Consider the following 20,667-nt stretch of genomic DNA (forward strand, 5'->3'; position numbering starts at 1 on the left):
AGACTATGGAAGCAGGATTATAAGGCAAGGTAGAATTTGGAGATAGGGTTATGTATAGTTGCAAGACTATATTTTTGTGAATTGTCTCAAAGTAAGATTCATGGTGCGGTGCCTTTTCTCTCATCTCTAAATTTAGGAAGCCCTAGTACTCCTTTAGATCTGTGTAGCCTATGAAGGCTGATTTGGGGGGGAATTAGCAAGTGAGATTGGTCACAGAACTTCTATTTTTCTTTAATCCAGTGAAAATTCTGAGCGGGCCATAAATACATTTAGCCTAGAATAGACTCACTGGATCTCCTTTTAACCCCAAGAAAAATTAAACTTAATAGGGCAGGACCCACTCAGCCAGGCGTGGCTCAGCAGTTGAGCATAAACCTAGGATCCAGGAGAGCTCAGTTCGATTCCCAGTCAGGGCACATGAAGGGTTGACGGGCTTGATCCCCAGTCAGGGGCATGCAGGAGGCAGCTGATCAATGAGGATTCATTATTAATGTTCCTCCTCCCTCCCTCCCTCCTCTCTCTCCTCCCCCCCCCGAAATCAATGAAGATATATTTTAAAAAGAAAATAAAACATCCTTTTTTAAAAACAATAGAGCAAGACCCTCCAACTTAATCCACTTAAATTGTTATTTTCTCAGTGGTTGTCCTATCCTCATACAGTACTGTGTCTCTCTGACCTTTAATTAGTATGTCAGATGTTCTGAAATACAGTATAGTAATAAATTAGATTTGGGGCCATACAATATGAATGGAAGTAATCCCCCAAAGTTAGGTACTGGACACCAGAAAAGACAAATTTCCTAACTACTTCACTTTCTTGGAATACAATTTGCTGTTAATTTTAATTATGCTTAAGTACAGTCAAAGCTGAATTTGGCCTTTAGAAAAGGTTTTAATACAATAAGTTTTATATATAATAATACAGTATACAGTATTTACACATTACCTGTTTCCAGTTTATCACATTAAAAATTGGGTTGGCTTGCCCGGCCAGTGTGGCTCAGTGGTTGAGTGTCGACCCATGAACCAGAATGTTACAGTTCGAGTCCTGATCAGGGCTCATGGCCGGGTTTTGGGCTTGAACCCCAGTGGGGGGTGTGAGGGAGGCAGCTGATGGATGATCCTCTTATCATGGCTGTTTCTTCCTCCCCCTCATCATTCCTCTCTCTGAAATCAATAAAAACATATATTTTTTTTAAAAATTGGGGTGGCTTAAGGAAGACTTTGTCAAGACTTCTTTACATGCTGCTTGTTTGTCCCTGCCTTTGACATGCATTTTATTTTTTATTTTTTTAAATATACCTATTGATTTCAGAGAGAGGAAGGGAGAGGGAGAGAGAGATAGAAATATCAATGATGAGAGAGTCATTGAGTGGCTGCCTCCTGCACGCCCCCGACTGGGGATCGAGCCCGCAACCCGGGCATGTGCCCTGACCGGGAATCGAACCCTGATCACCTGGATCCTAGGTCGACGCTCAACCACTGAGCCACGCCCGGCGGGGCTGACTTGCATTTTAGTAAACTTGCTTAATGATCTTTCATCAGATGCTTAGGCTGTGTCCCTTTTGAATAGTTAATGTTCCTTTTGAATGAATTACTCTTTGGGCAACTGATTTTGGAAAACCTGTATTTTTACCACTACTAATTCCAACAACCCTCTTCTCAAAATTGAGATGCTTTTTCTGCCTCCTACTTCTCAGTGTTGACTGAGTTTGTCCCCACTGAGTTTTCCCCAAACAGGGAAGTCCTATGGGACTAGTATCAAGTCGCTGTCAGGAAGAGGTGGTATAAATAGCTATGCACACACTCTAGAGGAGCGGAAAGAGGAGAATTTATGCTGGGCCCCAGATGTGAACTCTTGCTTTTGTTTTTAGGGTAATTAATGTTTCCTTGGATTGAGCTAAACTTTGGGCTCTGGTGCTTCTGGCTTTCAGTTCTGAATCAACATCCTTCAGGCATGGGCAGGGGCTTGGGGAATGGAGTTTGTATTTCATGTCATCCCAAATGAATGAAGTAACACTAGAGCAGTGTCTTTTAAAGCTTGGACTTGAGGTTAGAAAACGGGTATGGAAGGTGAAAACTTCCACCCTTGAATGCTAGTGACTTGGGAGGAAATGGACTGTGAGAAGTCTCTTGTACTCTAATTACTTGTATTATTACAGAATCTGTTGGGTTTTGTGGTGTTTGCTTCTAGGTTCTTTGGTTGTTGGCGTTATAAGGTGGTCTTGCTCCTGTCTGCCATTCTGCCTCCCTGTCCTCTGCCCCTCCCCCACCTTGGCCTTCTAAATTAGATACATTCCTTCCTCTGCTCCCAGACGTCTCCATCTCTTACCCTGACAGAGCAATCATTTATCAAGTTGTTTCATGTGATGTCTGGAGAGGGGCCCTGAGGACTCATGTCTGTTTCTTCCCTTTGTTGGAGCTCCCCAGGATCATCCAGCTTAGTCTCCAGCCAACTGCTGGGAGTTGCTGGACTCTAGGAACAAATGTTAAAGGGGCTGCCTTTCATCCAGTTACTGCTACTTCAATCTTTTATTTTAAATTTCAGTTTATTGGAATAGTAATCACCCTGTACATACACACATACACTTTCTGGGTATGTATGTAATCCATCCTAAGGGGTTTTTTTGTTACGTTTTGTTTTGTGTCATTATTTTTTCCCCCCTATCCTAGTCATTGAAGATCTGGAAATAGATTTTTATTCACTCTCTCTCTTTTTGTTGTTCCTCTCTCTTCTTCCTTCATTACTACCCCACCTCTTTCCTAGGTAGATTATTATGAATAGATTTAGTAAGTAGAAGTTCCTGCTTTTATAAGACATCTTTTTGGATGTTTTAACTTACCAGTGTCCTTTTTTGTGATGTCACTTCACTATGAATAGAAATATCTAAATGGTATAAGGATAAAAAAGATTTTAAACTGTGTCAAACTTTAGTTCAAGGGGAATATTATTGCTTGTTACTAGGAGTTAAACAAGTTATCCAAAGTGTCTAAAAAAAGTAAATGGAAAAATGTACTTAGATTTAGGATGTAGCGTGAATGTTAGTGTTCATTGACTATGAGTGTGAAAGATGGATTTGCTTATTGTAATTTGTTTAGAAGGACAGTGTTTGTTTTGTGGGTTAATGGAAGAAGCCCAGGGGCCCCAGCAACCGCTAGCACTGTCTCCTGTAGCGACCTCTGACATAGCGTCCATTACAGGTCTAAGGTCGAGTTCTTCCTTACCACCCCTTCTACCCCCTCCAAAGCTTAGATTTCTTCCAGCAGGCAGTTCCGCTGCCGTGGCTCTGCTGAATGCCAGCTCCACCTACAGCCTGACCCTTAATGCACATGTATTATCTCACAGTTTCTGTGGACCAGGAGCCCAGGCATGGGTATAACACTCATGGTCTCACATAAATGAAGTACAGGGATAAGCTGGGCTGTGTTCTCATTTGCAGGCCTGACTGGGGAAGAACCCACTTCAAAATTCACTTACAGTGTTGGCAGAATTCAATTCCTTTGCATAACTCGTACCCATTTCCCTGCTGGCAGCTGGGGGCACTCTCAGCTCTAAGAGGCTGCCTGCAATTCCTTGCGATTCATCTGTCTCTGTAGGCCCACTCATAACATGGAAAGTTACTCCTTCCAAAGCCACCAAGCAAGTCTAGCCTGCTTAAATGGAGTTCTACATAATACCACAGTCACAGCAATGACAACCTTTCAGTTCCCGTGTGCACTCAAAAGGGAGGGATTACACAAAGGCATGGATACCAGGAGGCGGAACATCATGGGGGCTACCTTGGGGTCTGTCTGCCACAGGCAGCCTCAGGACAGGGCCCCTGACAGTGCCCTCTGCTCCACATCTCACACCGAGCCCCTGGAGGAGCTTGCTTCTGAGAATGATAGATTTACACAGCTATACCTTCTCTGTAACATCGTCATTCTGACCCCCACCTTTACCCCCTCCCCAAATGTGAAGAGCTTTAAGCCATATCTAATCAAGCTGCCTTGTGCTTACAGACAGCAAGACTCAGCAGGGAGCCCCAAAGTGAGGTTAGTAACCTACATGAGGACCTGAGCTGGGTTCCAGCATATCTCAAAATAGGTGAGGTCTGGGAGTGAGGCACCTTTCTGGGCACAGTCAGACCCAGTGCATTGCTTCCACCAAACCTCATTCTCACCTTGGCCACACACATCTTCTCCCTAGTAGGAATCATTCAGATTTATTAAGTCCTCACTGGAGACTCAAGTGAGGTAGCAAGACTGGGCCCACACCTAGGAGCTTGGGGAGTCTGCCCTGCAAGTCTCATGGAAGGTTTTCCTGTAGAGAAGAACTATCTTCTCTTTATTTACAACTAATACTGGGGAGGCAGAGCATAAGTCAGTCAACCCCCTCTTACTCTTTACAACTCATTGTTGTAAGACAATGGAAACTCATCCTGATTTAAAGATACTGGAAGAATGAAGTAGCAAGTTCAATGCTATAGGTTTCTGGTGAGGACCAAATTAGATAGCACGTGTGAAAGCACACTGAAATGTTATCAAGTACATCCCATCCACCCCACAGTTGGACCACCTGAGCCTGGCGGTAGAGGGAGAAAACAACAAATGTTTATTTTATGAAGGAGGAAAGCAAAGCAGGTTAACAGGAGGAAGCCTTCCTCCAGACACAATATTTACAGGAACACAAACTTCCTAGTGTGAAGGAGGAAAGACTCTCAGTAAGAACTTCCAAATATCAGTCAAGCCAAAACTTAGCACTTGAACGCCCCTTTAACAGGTAATGATGGATACTATACATGAAGAAACCTGAGCAGAAGAGGATGATCATGAAGGACAAGGTGATGAGGGTGTAGATGGACATCCGCTTCTCCATGGTCCCCCGGATCAGGCAGAGGTAGGGTCCAGGGCAGCTATCAGTTCTGCAGTGGATAATGGCTTGGCTCACCAGTGGCAGGTGTTGGTACATGAGAAGGAACAAAAGCACACACTGTGTGCCAACCTGCAGGAGGAAGTAAAGGAGGTACAAAAGCAAAAGCATCTTCTCCTGGTGGAAATTTAGGATGGACTTCTTCGGAGAGGGGACATGCTCCTGGATTCCCACCATGGAGCCCTCCTCCACTTCACCTGCCACTGACTCCACTGATTTGACCTTGATCTGCTTATGCCGAATCTGGGCCATGAAGAATTCCATGAGGAAGAAGAGGGCCAGGAAGATAAAGAAAAAGAAGTACCAAATTCCCACTACAGGACTGCTAAAACTTTTTTCAAAACACTCAATCAAGCAAGGATAGGTGATGTTGCCATGGCACCAGAAATCTTCATGGATGGAGGACCAGGGCATGCGGACCACATACACCACCACTCCATACACAGCAATGAAGCCAAACCACAGCTGCCGCCCGATGTAGTAGCCAGATTTGTCACCTGCCACGGAGTGTAACACGGGGATCAGTCCTGCCACTGCTGCTGCAGCCATCTGCTCAGCTTCTCAGGAGGTGATGGAATCTGAGACCAGGAGAACTCCAACCACGCCTCAGGAAGGGAAGGAGAGAGAACGTAGGGTCAGAACATGAGAGTAGGTACCAAGAATCCTAAGCACATTTGAAAAGCCTGCTCAAGTTTAGATCTACCACCAGCACTCAGTTTCTTATCTTTACACACAAGCAGTATTTGTACACCCGTGGGGTGGTTATTCCTTCCTCCATGTTTCAGCCTATGTTAAAGGCTGTCTACCTCTGGACATGCCAATCACATTATAATATGTGTGTATGTCATCTCTCCTACTAGATTATAAGCTTCTGGAGGTCAGGAATCAAACTTTACTGAAATTTACAATGCCCATATCATCCAGCATAGGCCATTACATATAATAAGAACCTAATTTGACTTTATATAAATGAAAAAAAGAAGGAACAAATAAATGAATTTAATAATCTGGTTGTGCTTGGCTGCTCTAGAAGCTCTATGACAATCTCTGTAACTTCGTATCTTTGCCAGGAAATTTCCCAAGACTACAGAGCAAAGGAGTAGAACATCCCCTTTTCTTTTTGCACATGACTTTTGTTCCATCCACAACTCTTCAGAGGGTGCCTATCACCATACTTTATTTATAATAATAATAAAAACATTTACCACTTATTGACTGCCTATATACAGCAAGCCCTGTGCTAGTAGTTTAGATACATTACCTTTACAGAAGGGTAAAACATCGTAAATATTTTTATTAGCTTAATTTGAACAATTGTGTTTGCCCTCTCTTAGAAATGATAGTTACCAATTACTTAACTTGAGGTTTAGAGTACTTAATGTTTTGGGTATTTTATTTGGTAAATTATACATAATACAACATTTATCCTTTTGACTATTTTTATGCGTACAGTTATGTGGCATAAGTACATTCACACTGCTATGCAGCCATCACCACTTTCATCTGCAGAACATTTTTATCTTCCTAAACTGAAACTCTGCACCCATTAAACAATAACTCCGCATCTCCTCCCTCTGCCCAGCCCCCGGCAGCCACCATTCTACTTCCTGTCTTTATGAATTTGACTGTTCTGAGAGGTTCCTCTGAGAGGAATCATCATATTTGTCCTTTTGTGTCTGGCTTATGTCACTTAGCATAATGTCTTCAAGTTTCATCCAGTTTGTAGCATGTGTCAAAATTTTCCTCTTTTTATGGCTGAATAATATTCCATTGTATGGATATACCATGTTTTGGTTATCCATTCATTCGTTGATGGACATTTGGGTTGTTTCACCTTTTGGAGATTGTGAATAAAGCTGCTATGAAACGTGCATGTACAGATATGTTTGAGTCCCTTCTTTGGAGTATGTAACCAGAAGTAGAATTGCTGGGTAATATGATTAGTCTATGTTTAATTTTCGGAATCGCCACAGTGTTTTCCACAGTGGTGGTGCCATTTTGCATTCCTATCAGCAGTGCACAAGGGTTCTAATTTCTCCACACCACTGCCAACACTTGTTATTTTCTGGGTTTTCTTTAAAATGATTTGGATTTTCTTTGGGTTTTTATTGCAAAATTATCATACCTAGTGCTTAAAACTCTCTTTAAAGGGTACCTGAGACTTGGCAGTTTTTCTAAATTACCCCAAGTGTCAGGTCACATTTGAATAAAGCATACATTGGAATCAAGAGTGCCAGCCTCCAGAGTGAGCTGGCAGATGCAGGACTGCCCAGTCAGCCTGCCAAGGAGGGTGGATGACCAAGGACAAGAGCCAAGGGGCAGGTGGGAACAATGGAGCAACAATACATGTATTGAGCACTCTGCTACCAAATAACATGTATGCATTCATGTCTCCTTTATTTCTTAGAATAACCTTATGAGATAAATATTCTCAATTTCCAGATAAGAAAACTGAGATTTAGAATAATCAAGTAACTCCCCACTTTTATACGGCCAAGTAAATTGAGGCACCCGCCTTAGAAACCAGAATTGTTTGACTCAACATCCTGAGTTTTGGGCTTTGCCTGCTTCCAAGCTCATGGCCTGGAGATGACAGGCAAGAAAGGGGGAAAGCCACGGTCCCCCAGTCTTACCTTCCAAATCTCGAAAATGAGGTGTCTGGTGTCTAGCCCACAACTCTGCTTTTCTTCCTTTAATGAAAGCTGTCTGGCCAAATCCCAGTTAGCTCAAATTAAAGAGCCAAATCTCCAATAATATATGCTGAACAAAGACTAAAAGCCCATGTTCTCACTGTAGCAGCTGAGTTTCTCCAGAAATGGATCCTGTCTGGACCACCTGTCTCCCTGCTTCTGTTGCCACAGTTCTGAAGCCCCACTTTTTCTCTCCTCTCCTACTTAAGGCCTCTGCTTATCAAGATACCTCCCTTTCTCAGCAACTGCTCAAAATGAAACCTCCCTTTCTTACCATCTGCTTCAACTCCTTAGAATCTTCCAGCTAGCTGCCCCATTGGCTATGCTACCTGTCTGTCTTTACGGTCTCTATGAATCATCACCCTTGGAAAAGGAGGTTTAGGAGAAACTTCAGATCAGGCTTGACCTCTTTTTTCCCTCCTCCTTGAGAAAGACCCTTTCACATTTTTTGTGATGCTGGTTTGGTGGTGATGAACTCTTTTAGCTTTTTCTTGTCTGGAAAGCTCTTTATTTGTCCTTTGAATGTAATTCTAAGTGGCAGCTTTGCTGGGTAGAGTACTCTTTGTAGTAAATCCTTGCTTTTCATCACTTTGAATATTTTGTGCCAATCCCTGCTGTTCTACAAAATTTCTGTTGAGAAATCTGCTTACCGTCTTATGGCAGCTCACTTATAGGTAACTGCTTTTCTCTTGCTGCTTTTAATATTGTCTCTTTGTCTTTAACATTTGCCATTTTAGTTATGATGTGCTTTGGTGTGAGCCTCTTGGGGTACATCTTGTTTGTGACTCTCAGCCCCTCCTGGACTTGAATATGTATTTCCTTCAGGAAGTTAGGAAGTTTTTTGTTTTTTTTTCCCAAATAGGTGTTTAATTATTTCCTTTTTCTTCTCCCATCACCCCCATGATGTGGAATGTTGGTATGCTTGAAGTTGAACCGGTGGTTCCTTATACCATGCTCATTTTTTTTTTTTCTCTTCTGATATGGTGTTTCCTGCTTCTGTATCTTCCAAATCGGTGATTTAATCCTTTCCTTTATCTACTCTACTGTTGATTCCCTGTAATGTGTTCTTCATTTCAGTTAGTGTATTTTTCATTTTCGACTGGTTCTTTTTTATCTCCATTTCCTTGTTTCCTATCTCATTGTTGAAGTTCTCATTAAGTTTCTCTACTCTTCCCCCAAAGGTCATTGAGCAACGTTATAATCAGTGTTTTGAACTCTGTATCTGGTAGATTGCTTCTCACCATTTTGTTTGGTTCTTTTTCTGCAGTTTTGTTCTGTTCTTTCATTTGGGACATGTTTTTTGTCTCCTCATTTTGGCTGCTTCTCTGTGTTTATTTCTATATATTAGGTAGAGCTGCTATGTCTCCCAGGCTCGTTAGACTGGCCTTCCATAGTAGGTGTCCTATAGTGTCCAGTGGCACAGCCTTCCTGATCACCCGTGCTGGGCACTCCAGGTGCTCCTCCACAACCCCTGTGTGGGTTGTGTACACCCTCCTATTGTAGTTGAACCTTGATTGCTGTTGGCACAACAATGGGACGGATTTACTCCCAGGCCAATTACCTGCGAGGACCATCACCAGTTGTACAAGGGCCTACTCCAAGGAACAAGATTTACTTCAGCAGGGCTCTGGCACCTACTGAGTCTACCCCTCAAGTGTGTGGCTTGTGGAGGTGGTTGGGTGGTGCTTTGATGTGGTCTGAAGCTGTCCTCCCAGTATGCTAGGTTTGGGGCCTCCCAGGAGGTACAGGCCAAGGTCAGCTGCCATCTTTGCCCTGCCTGGGGCCACCCAAAATGAGCTACGAAGTGATCTGCAGATGGCTGCTATTTGTGCTGGGCTTGGAGGTACCACAGAGAGACCAAGCTGTGAACCAAAGTTGGCTGCCACTATTGCCAGAACTGGAGCCATTTAACTGGAGGTATAGGACACACTGAGGCTAGATGCTGCTTTGAAAAATTTTGGGAAAGTTTGAACATGATCAAAGACAGGCCATTTGTATGGAAAAGCCACTGAAGGGTTTGGGTGGGCCTGCAAGCTGGATGGGGCTGAGTCTCAGGGAATCACCAGGGTGGGGTGAAGTGTGTTAGCCAGGTTGATGGAGACTCAGATATGGCCCTGCCTGTCCGGGGAGAACTCAGAAAAGGAACAATGGCCTCTGCCAGCACTTCTGTAAGGAAGAAAACTGCCCGTCCATCTCTTGCCCTGATGCCACACAATTCAGTTTCTCCCTGTATGTCCCTGGTGCCTTTCAAGCTGCCCCCCACCCCGCGCTGGAGCTCAGAGCTCATAATTTTGAGTAAGTTCATGCCCTGGGACTCCAGCAGCCTCCATCAATTCAGCCTTTAATCTCTGCCAGTTTTCACAACTAGTTATGCGGACTTCCCTTCCTGGCTCACGACCCCTGTGCTGGGGGCCCTGGTGTGGGGCTTGGACCCCTTGCTCTTCAGGGGGGACCTCTGTAGCAGAAATATCCCTCTCGATTTTTATATGCCACAGGTGGGCGTGGGACCAGCCAATTCTGCACCTCCCCTTTCTGCCAGTCTTGATGTGGTAGCTTCTTTATATCCTTAATTTAGGACTTCCGTTCAGCTACATGTCAGGTGGCTCTGAATGATGGTTCTGTAGCTTTCGTGTAATTTTGATGTGGTTATGGGAGGTTCAGCACCACATTACCTACACTGTCATCTTGACGAGAATCCAGGAACAGATTTCTTGAGGTTATGGTTTGTATTGTTCTTTATGTGCCTATCCCAGTTTTAGTACTTAGTTTTAAAACGGTTTTTAGAGGAAGAACAAAAAAATCTCACTTCAGGAGCTCTAAAAAAATTCAGAGGAGGTTAGCAATTTGAATAGTAGTTACCTGTAGCTTTGTGAAAATGTCATTAACTATGCATTACCATCTATACTTTTTAAAGAAACCAACTTAAACACTGGAAAAGTAAAAGAGAACTAACCTCTCTCACCCTAAGCACATTTACTTCTTTCAGTTAGTGAGTTACACAAAAGTATTTCAAAGGACTGACCAAGGATGCTAATTGGACTTAAATATTTTGTCTACTTTAGAAACATTTTCCTTCACTAAGGGGTGTTGTCTAGTGTTGAAGTTGTTTTCATATTAACCCTTGTCATGTGATAGGATAGAACTTAATTTATCTTAAGCACAAATTCTAAAAAATTAGTTCTGATTTAAGTTTTCTGTTGTATATTGCCAGTTATGGTAAGATCCACTAGAATGGTATGACACAAGACCCTTAAGAATCCCAGAGCAAAGATGTAATTTCTCTCTACCAAAACAAACAAACAAACAAACAAAAAATGGGAGGGGAGGTAGAAGACAAGAAAAACAAGACACAAAATCAAAATATAGTGTCCTCTTGATATAGTGACTTTTCAAACGCTTCAACTCCTTTGTGACTGAAGTCCGTGTGCACCCTCGACCCTTTTTCAGAGTGTTGAGTGCAGGCAACCTGGCTTCTACAAATAAGTAACTTTAAAGCAACTCTTTCTTGAAGCAAATTCTTGAGAAGCATATCACCCTTTTGGCTTTTGTAAGTAGTCTTTATGAAGGGTCACATCTTTTTACACCTGTAACAACTTCATTTATGCTATTCAGGTATTTCCTAGGGGTACAGATAACAAACAATAGAAACAAATTTTCCCCAAACAAACCAGAACAAACCTCTGCCACTAAATCACTGCCTCTTTCACTCCAGGTTTTTCATAGCCCAAAATCCCATGCATTGCGGGAAGCTACTCCTTAGATGCTCTTTCCATAAGAGATGCTCCCTCACCCCCACCTACTGTTTTCTCTTTTCTAATTCAGAGGAGAGAAAAGTAACTTTTCTTCTTCCATATTATACTCCATTAAACCACAAATTGTGCCCTAGCAATACAGTTTTTTACCTGCCTCATTTATTTTTAAAATTTGTATCAGTATGGATTCATAAATACTTATTTTGTTTTACACTTTTATAATCCAGTAGTGTGTTTATTTTGTTATGACAGTTGTTGCAGCTTTGGCCATTGGGAGTTCTGTGAGTAGGCTATGGGGTGATTTTCTTTTGTTTTGTTTTTTTTTTTTAGTTATTGTTTTTGAGTACAGTGGTACCTCAGTTTTCGAATGTAATCCATTCTGGAAGACCATTTGAGTTCTGAAACGTTCAAAAACCAAGGGATCAACAGCCGACAGCTAGGCCTCAGGATCTTGCACTCAGTGGAAGCCGTGTGGCATGTTCGACTTCCGACGTGTGTTCGAAAACCAAAGCATTTACTGCTGGATGTTCGTAAACCAAAATGTTCGTCAACAGAGATATTCGAAAACTGAGGTACCACTGTACCTCACTTTCCTTACTTACAGACAGCAAAAGATGCTCCAGGCTCATCTTGTATATTTCCTGCCCCAGCCCTGCAATCAGCCATTTCTCCAAGGAGCTCTGTTTCCTTTTTTTTTTTTTTTTTTTGTAGCATGGTATTAGACACCAAGATTTGGGTGCTAGGTGTATGCTCTGTGCTTCTGGGTTACTTTCGCTCTGGGCCTTTAAGCTGACAGAGCAAGGAGATCTATGTGTGTGTACTAAGCTGTGTATATATATACATATCTATAAATTGTTCTATATGTAACCATCTGAATAGTAGGACTAAACATTAGTTTATACTGACTTCTCTAACTCTAATGCATTACTCCATTGATCATTCTAGCCTCTTCCCTTACCTGTAAACTTCCACTCCAACAGTGAGAAACCTAGCTATTAAGTTGCAGTATACATATATACTGTATAGCAGTATAAGAACTGTTAACCTATAACTCCCTAGGAAACAACTTTATCCACAAGAATACAATGCTTCTGTATAGTGTCTTTTGCCTTTTAATCTTACTGATTCCACTCATTTCCAAAGTTAAAGTTACTTAGGTCAGCACACATTTATTTTATAGACACTCCCTCTTCCTCCACCCCAGAAGGCAAATCTAGTGTCTTCAGTAGCTCCTTACCTATGGCATTTACCTGTTTACGCTTGTAACTTGGAGTCTTCTTTGATAGTTCTTCCCTCATTTTATACCCTTGAGAAGACGGAGTGAGGTTGTTAATGCATGATTCATGTATTTCCCAATTACTCAGGTGTCTTGATTTCGGGGTTCAGTCTCCCCCCCACCCCACCCCACCTCCGCCCAATCTAAATTTAAAGTTTCAAGTTCACAAGTCTGGCTTAGACTTTATGGAGAATCTCTGTCTCTGATTATATGACCATCGTTCTTAATATCTTAACCAGTGGCCTCATAGTTAAATCAGTCTTAAACAGTCTGCTTTGCTACATTCTGTTATTTCACATCTCATGTTTCTCTTCCAAAAACCCAAACTTCATTTTTTGTGGGGGAAAAGCTTCTCACATTTGCACCAAATACTTTGTTCCTACCTGGGAGTTCATCATCTCTGGGTCTCTTCTAGTGTTAGCAGTCTTTCATCTCATCAAAAACTAGCAGGATTTGGTTGACAGGCCACATCCTGGAGACCTGTTTGGGGAAAGTTATGCTCCTTGTGGACTTATCGAGTCTTTATAGTTGCTTCCCCAGTTACCAGCATTAAAGAAACACCCGTTACCCAGAGGGGTTTCCCCTGCTAGTTCTAATAAATGTTATTTATGTGCAGAGGCAGAAAATAGTGTTTATGCAAAAGGCCTTAGTTAATCCTACCTGAAGAAAGCCTCTTCTGTTTGTTGATTATTCTTTTCCTCTCAAGCAATTTATTTTACCAGACAACTTATTGACATATGTTTTGATTCCCGCTAATCTAAAACAATGACCAGTTTAAAAAAATTTTTTTCCTGATCCTCTTAAATATTCTGTCTGTTGAGAGAGTATTTTTCAAGCCGCTTTCCCTTGTCAAGCACTTTTAGCTGATGGGTGCCTCAGGCAGAAAATTAAATAGAGCATATACTCTGAATACTCCTCACCTCCTTCCATACTCCCTATTTTGGGTTAGGGCTCTCTTTTTAATTTACCATCATTTGAGAGAGATACCCTCTCTCTTAAAACTCCTGAGTATAAGAACTCGGGGCCTTTCATTCTCTTTTTTTTTATAGAAGGGGAAAACCCGTAAGCTTTGAGAGGTTAGGGACTTAATGAAACATATTTGTAGAATTTATGACATCCCTCCCTTTATTATTATTTTTTTTATTTATTTATTTATTATTTATTTATTTATTTATTTATTTATTTATTTATTTAATATATATATATTTTTTATTGATTTCAGAGAGGAAGGGAGAAGGAGAGAGAGATAGAAACATCAATGATGAGAGAGAATCATTGATTGGCTGCCCCCCACCGCAGGGGGTCAAGCCCGCAACCCGGGCGTGTGCCTGGACTGGGAATCGAACAACAACCTCCTGCATCCTAGGTCAATGTTCAACCACTGAGCCACGCCAGCCGGGCTCTTTTATTCTCAATAGATCAGTTTGCTCAGGTAGAAGCAATTAGCAGTCTCCAATTAGCAGAAATTTGTTAGGGTCTCAAGCCAACTTAAGAGTTCAGGCCAGCCTTTCTCATAGGCAAGTGCCTGTGTACCAGAATGTGCAGAAAATCAATTTTCCTTCCAGATGCTTGCCACGGTTGTCCCTGTAATTGGATTAGGTATAAGTGAGAAGGAATGAAGGAAGGCCGTTTCGAAACAGAAGTAATGATTGGGAAGTACCTGTTATTTTTTGGAAAGTACAACTGGTTAGTTCTCCACAAGATCTCTGTCTTAATGGAGAGAATATTGAAAAATTAACTTGAGGTCATTTCAGAAGGGCTTTTAATGGTTAGCTTAGGAGTTTAAGTGCAGGCTGTTTGGTGAGTTGTGGGGAGTCTGTGGAGGCTTCTAAACAAATGATATGATAATTGGTATGCTCGGGTGAGGATTAAAAAAAGAGAGATAATTGAATTTGAGCAAATTAAAATGGCAACAAGTTAGATTAGTCTGTGTTGGAAGTGGGAGACCAGTTGGAAGTCCAGGTGAGAAAGTGTTGATTAGCAAAATCTGTCCATATTAGAGCAGTGGCAGTGGAGATGAACGGAATACATGGATTTTGAAATAACTAAAGTAGAGCTCTTATTCATCATTCAGTACCTTTCAACACTGCTTAGGGCCAAAGAAGTACTTCTCTCTAGCTTAGGTGAGCTTAATTTTCCCTCAGAGCAACACCATACTATGTTAGTGAATCTTTTCAGATTTAATTTTTGGAGAAAATAGTTTTCACAGATCTATGTAATTATTAAATGACTTTATACCAAACTTTAGAGCAGGTATAAAATGTTTCTGGTGCTTTATTTTTATAATAATGCTTCTCAGTGTTTGTATTTTAATTATTATCCTACATAATGGAATTTAGGACTTCTTTTATAGTCTTAAATTTAGAATCTTGGCTTTTGGTTGTGTGCTTTTTTCAAAAAATACTAACTATTGCAGGCAGATAGAGTTTTGAGGAAATAGCTACAAACGGACAGACAAAGCTCCCCAAGGGGCTTACGTAGTAACAATGGAATTAAAATAAATGTATATAATAAATAGGTGATAAGTTAATTAGAAAAATAAAGCCCAGTAGATGGACTAGAGAATGATGGCGAAACATAGTGAGAGGGCAAACCATACAGATACGAGGGGTGGGGGTCCTAGAGACAGACAGAGCAAGTGTAAAGGTCTGAGGCAAGAGCATGCTGAGGATATTTTTAGATTCACGCTGGTATGACTGAGTGGGATGAGCAAGAATGAGAGTAGTAGAAATGATAGTATGTGAGCAGGAGGCTATACGAGGGAAATCCTTAATGGCCATAATATAAACTTTGGATTTTATTCTGAAGGGGGCTTTGACGAAAGTTTAGAAGGTGCATTGGCTGTTAATATTAACAGACAAGGATAGAAGCAGGGAGTTTAGGAGGCTTTTAAATAGTTTATGCTTAGACAGTGGGTAGTGGAGAGGGTAGTGAAAAGAGATGTTAGTTGCTGTATCTGGCTTGAAGATAGAATCACCAAAATTTGTTAATGGATTGGATGTGAAATGAAATGAAAAGAGAAGTCTCAAGAATGATTGAAGAGTGTTCTGCTGGAGCAACTGGAAGAAGATGCCATTTATTGAGATTGGGAAGGTCTGAGTGGAAGCAAGTATAAGGAGGTGAAATCAGAAGTTCAGCTTTGGTTATGTTAAATTTGTTATGCCTGTTTGACACTCAGTGGTGATATTCCCAGCTGAGTAAGCTAATTTTGGAATTCTGAGAAGTATGGAGGTACAAATGAGAGAGAATTATTAACTCATCGGGGCAGGGAGTGTAGACCCAAAGGGACAGTGAATAGAGGAAGTTCACGGAGGTATTCTCTAACATTGAGAATTAGAAGAGATAGTGAGAAACCAGCAAAGAAGATTGAAAAGGAATACAAGTGAGGTGAGTAAGTGTTCTGAAGCCAAGAGAAGAAAGTGCTTTAAAGACGGAGGAGATAATCAACTAATTTAAACACTGCTTTTAGGTCCAGTATGACCAAGGCAGAGAACTGTTCATTAGATTTGACTTGGCTATAATAGAATGATGGGAATGAAAATTTGTTTGTATCGCTAATATTGGCGATAATGTTTTGTACAGAATTTTTTTTTTTTTTACCATCCCTGAGGTTCAGTCATGTTAGTGAACAGTTGCACTATAAGTGAACTACTGTTTCATCAGTTTGAAGCAAATAATTGCTTAAGCAGTTTCGTTGCTTAAGGCCAGCTGATAAATTTCTTGACTAGCATCGAGTTTTGAAAGACATCCACATAATTTTTTTTTAATTTAAATTGTCAGGGAAGTGACCATATATTGTAGTTGGTAACTCTGCTACATCTGCTACAAGAGTAGAGGTTTGACAAAGATATTTTTGCTCTGAGATTCCTTTTACCATGCCCAATTTCACTTAATTTTGGTAACTACCAACATTTATCTTAAGCTCATTACACTTTTGAGGAATAAAAGTTTCCTGTGGATATATGAACCATTGCTTTCCAACAATATTTTAATGTTCCCAGAGGTATCAGTCTCTTCTATATATAAATGTCATCAGAATATTGCAGTATTCTACAAAGTATATGTATAATATTTTTGTTACAGTCACCTGGCAACCCTGTTTCTTGGTTTTGTTCTTTCCTTCTACCTATATTATGCCTCTATCCTCCAAGTGGTTTGCATCAAAATCTTTACTCAGATCCAAAGTCCTTTACTAAAGTACCCTCACCATGTTTTTTCTTATCTTTCAACGCCTTCCTGCTATGAAGTTGACATTTCCAACTACAGATGTTGATAAAACCTAATTGGAAAATAATCCAATTATTTGTTGTACTAGTCAACTTGATCAGAAACAAAAATAATGCAATTTTTTGGTGGAAGATGAGGGAGGATGAAATGTAAAACAAATAGAGAGGAGAGATCTGGAAATTATAAAGATGCCTTCTAGATTGGGGCCTAGTGAACCAGAAGGATATGTATTTAATAACAGATAATAAATGGGGTATTGGATGGGGGTGGGTAAAAGGTAGGTAGTGATACTTACCTGTTGGAATATAATGAACCAAGTTAAACTACATTTTAGAAGAAATGGGATCATTGTAAAATATTGCTCTCTATGCCTTTTCCCCTTTTCAGACATTTATGGTCTATCCCTTTACTAGATGTGATTCCCTTTGGTAAAGTGAAAGGGCATGAGTTATCAAAAACTTTTACATGTTACTACTAGTGCAAAAGTTACGTTCCTGGTAGTAGTAACAGGTTAAAGTTATCACGAATATGCTTAAATTTAGGCAATATCCCATCTTCCCAATGAGATGATCCAATAAAGCTTCCAGGGAGTACTGACTTATCCTAGTATGTATAAACTTTTTTTTTTTAATTCATCTTTATTGTTGAAAGTATTTACAGATGTCCCCTTTTTTTCCCCCATTGATCCCCTCCACCCCGCATCCACTTCACCCCCAGGCCTTCCCCATACCAGTATCTCTGTCCATAGGTTATGCAGTATGTATAAACTTTTAATGACAGAGATGAAATAGTCAAATTTCTATTTGGAAAATGTGTTTTAGGGATTTTACATAAACATTTGATTTTTTTTTTAATTTAGAAATAATTGCTTTTTTCCTGTTCTCATTTCCAAGGATTTTTTTAAAATATGTTTTTATTGATTTCAGAGAGAGGAAGGGGGGAGAGGGAGAGAGAGATAGAAACATCAATGATGAGAGTCATTGACCAGCTGCCTCCTGCAGGCCCCCCACCAGGGATTGAGCCCACAACCTGGGCATGTGCCCTGACCGGGAAATTAACTGTGACCTCCTGGTTCATTGGTTGATGCTCTACCACTAAGCTAAGCTGGCATGCCCAAAAAATTTCTTCATCATCACTAGAATCACTTCTGAGCACTCAAGTACAATTTTCTAGAGCACGTCAATCTCACTTCTGTCTTAAGGTTTTGAATCAAGTTTTGATGTTGTTTTCTGAAAATTTATCCCAAGTCACAAGTACCTGTTCATTTAATAGGATAGTCGGGTTTTTCAGTTGCTCTATAGGTATATATTCAACATAAACACATTTAGATTTCTATTTACAGTGACTATTATAATAACAATGAACACTTGTAGTTGATATCACACCCCAAAGCAATTGCTGAATCATTGTAAAGTGTTTTTTGGTCTCCTTGGAAAATGGATTGAATCAAATGACATCTGTAAGCATCTAAAACTGACATTGATTGAGATTGTTTCAGGCTGTTATCTCTTCCCTAAGTACTGTTCTCTGAAAATAAAACAATTGAGTGAGAGTATCTTGTAATAGAAGTATTTATGTTCAAAAGAACTCTGTTTTGTGAAAGAATTTGCTGAAAAATCTTTGCCTCACCCCAACAAAAGCATACTTACATGTTTGCCAATTGCAATTCTGAGGCATTCCCTCACTAATTTGTGCACTCTCATTCCTATTTCATCTCTATCTTGCTCCATTGTGAATGCTTTCAGATGAACAACTCTCATCCTCAGCCTTGTAGTTTGAAAAACTGAATAATTTCATTAGGCCCACAGTCTCAGAATGACATTGTATTTATTGAAAATGGGGTAGAGCCCTAGCCAGTTTGACTCAGTGATTAGAGCATTGGCCTGCGGACTGAAGGGTCCCGGTTCAGTTGCCTCCAAGGGCATGTACCTTGGTTGCAGGCCTGATCCCCAGCTCCAGTCAGGGTGTGAGCAGGAGGCAACCAGTCAGTATGTCCCTCTCACATCAACTTTCTTTCCTTCTCTCTCTTCCTCCCTCTTCCTCCCTCCCTCTGTCTCCTCCCACACACTCACTTTTTTCCATTACTCTCTGAAAAGTAATGGAAAAAATATCCTCAGGTGAAGATTAAGAACATAAAAATGGGATAGATAACCTTTTATGGTCATTGTATTCACACTTGCCCTTTCACACATATCACCTTCCTAATACCAAGACCCACTTACTAATCGAGGAGCTGAGAATCAGAAGAGAATGAATTAGTCTTTTTTTTTTTTTTTTAAATATATCTTTATTGATCTCAAAGAGAGGAAGGGAGAGAGAGAGAGAGATTGATCAGCTACCCTGCAACCCAGGCATGTGCCCTGACCGGGAATCGAACCCTGATTGCCTGGATCCTAGGTCAATGCTCAACTGCTGAGCCACGCCCGGCCGGGCAGAATGAATTAGTCTTAAAGGGATAATTTCTCCTAGGCCTGATTAGGTATTCCTGCCTCACAACAAAAATTATCACAGTTTCACCCTCAGGATAAAGAGCTGGATAAACTCCCTTGGGACATCTTTCCCATTATAGATAGCATACAGGTTATTCCTTTTTGGTTATAACTTTTTTCTTTAACATTTTATTTTTTAAAAATTTATCTTTATTGTTGAAAGTATTACAAATGTCCCCCTTTTTCCCCATTGACCCCATCCCCCCAGGCCTTCACCACACTATTGTCTGTGTCCATGGGTTATGCATATATTCATATAAATTCTTAGGTTAGTCTCTTCCCCATCCACCCCTGCCTTGCCTCTGAGATTGATCAGTCTGTTCCATGCTTCTATGTCTCTGGATCTATTTTGTTCATCAGTCTAGTTTGTTCATTAGATTTCACATAATGAGTGAGGTCGTGTGATACTTGTCTTTCTCTGACTGGCTTAGTTCTTTTAGCATAGTACTCTCCAGTTCTATCCATGCTGTCCCAAAGGGTAAGAGATCCTTCTTTTTACAGCTGCATAGTATTCCATGGTGTATATGTCCGAGAAGATGCTTGATATTTTAGTCTTGAGCCTGTAGAGACTTGTTTTGTTTCCTAACCTGTGGTCTATCTTTGAGAATGTCCCATGTGCACTTGAGGGGAATTCTGCAGCTTTGGTGTTAACATTTCATTTTTAAAGGTAACCTGCATTTTACTGGGAGCCTTGCTGTTACTGTCTCCCTTGTGTGTACTGGCCTGGTACTACTCATTGTTCAACCTTTGCAAATCTCCACAGCAGCATTTTCTGCTTGTGTTAATCATCACATTGAATTGAAATCAGTTGTTTTTTTCCTGTACCCCTTTGCATCTTATGTTACTTGAAAATAGGATTCTCATTATCCCCTTTGCGCCCCCAGTAGTTAATACAGAGCCTGACACGTAGTATGAATTCATATGCCAGGGATGCCTTTCCACTTGTGTCACATCCCACTGTCATATGCTCAAAATATGGTGAACTAATTGAATTTTTTACTTAGAAGAACCCCAACCCCCAGCCTCCTACACACATAAAAGTTATGTATGAAATTTTGTGTGTATATACATTTTTGCCATTCTCATGCATAAGAGCAGGACACAATCAGACATGAACAACAGGATTTCGGGGCCTTGCAAAATTGTTTCCCACTTTAAACTTCTAGAAGCTTATTTCTAGGACCTTATTTCGAGCATCAAGTCCTTACTGTCTCTACCCTCCTTCCCCCACTACCACCTATCCATTCAATGTTGTTGTTGTTTTTTAATCCTCACCTAATGATATTTTTCCCATTGCTTTTCAGAGAGAGTGGTAGAAGAG

The 20,667-nt window shown here is 40.7% G+C and overlaps 2 protein-coding genes across 4 annotated transcripts in view; one reads left to right on the forward strand and one right to left on the reverse strand.

Moving 5' to 3' along the window:
- CECR2 (CECR2 histone acetyl-lysine reader) overlaps positions 1–20,667 on the forward strand; it is a 162,684-nt gene that overhangs the window by 57,384 nt on the left and 84,633 nt on the right. The window lies entirely within an intron of this gene.
- On the reverse strand, positions 4,721–5,461 carry LOC148093744 (uncharacterized). The gene has a single exon (XM_087813852.1). It carries the CDS (start codon positions 5,459–5,461, stop codon positions 4,721–4,723), a length of 741 nt encoding a protein of 246 aa, XP_087669978.1.

This window comes from Miniopterus natalensis, chromosome 2 (assembly GCF_054644295.1).
Source record: "Miniopterus natalensis isolate mMinNat1 chromosome 2, mMinNat1.hap1, whole genome shotgun sequence".
Taxonomy (NCBI): domain Eukaryota; kingdom Metazoa; phylum Chordata; class Mammalia; order Chiroptera; family Miniopteridae; genus Miniopterus; species Miniopterus natalensis.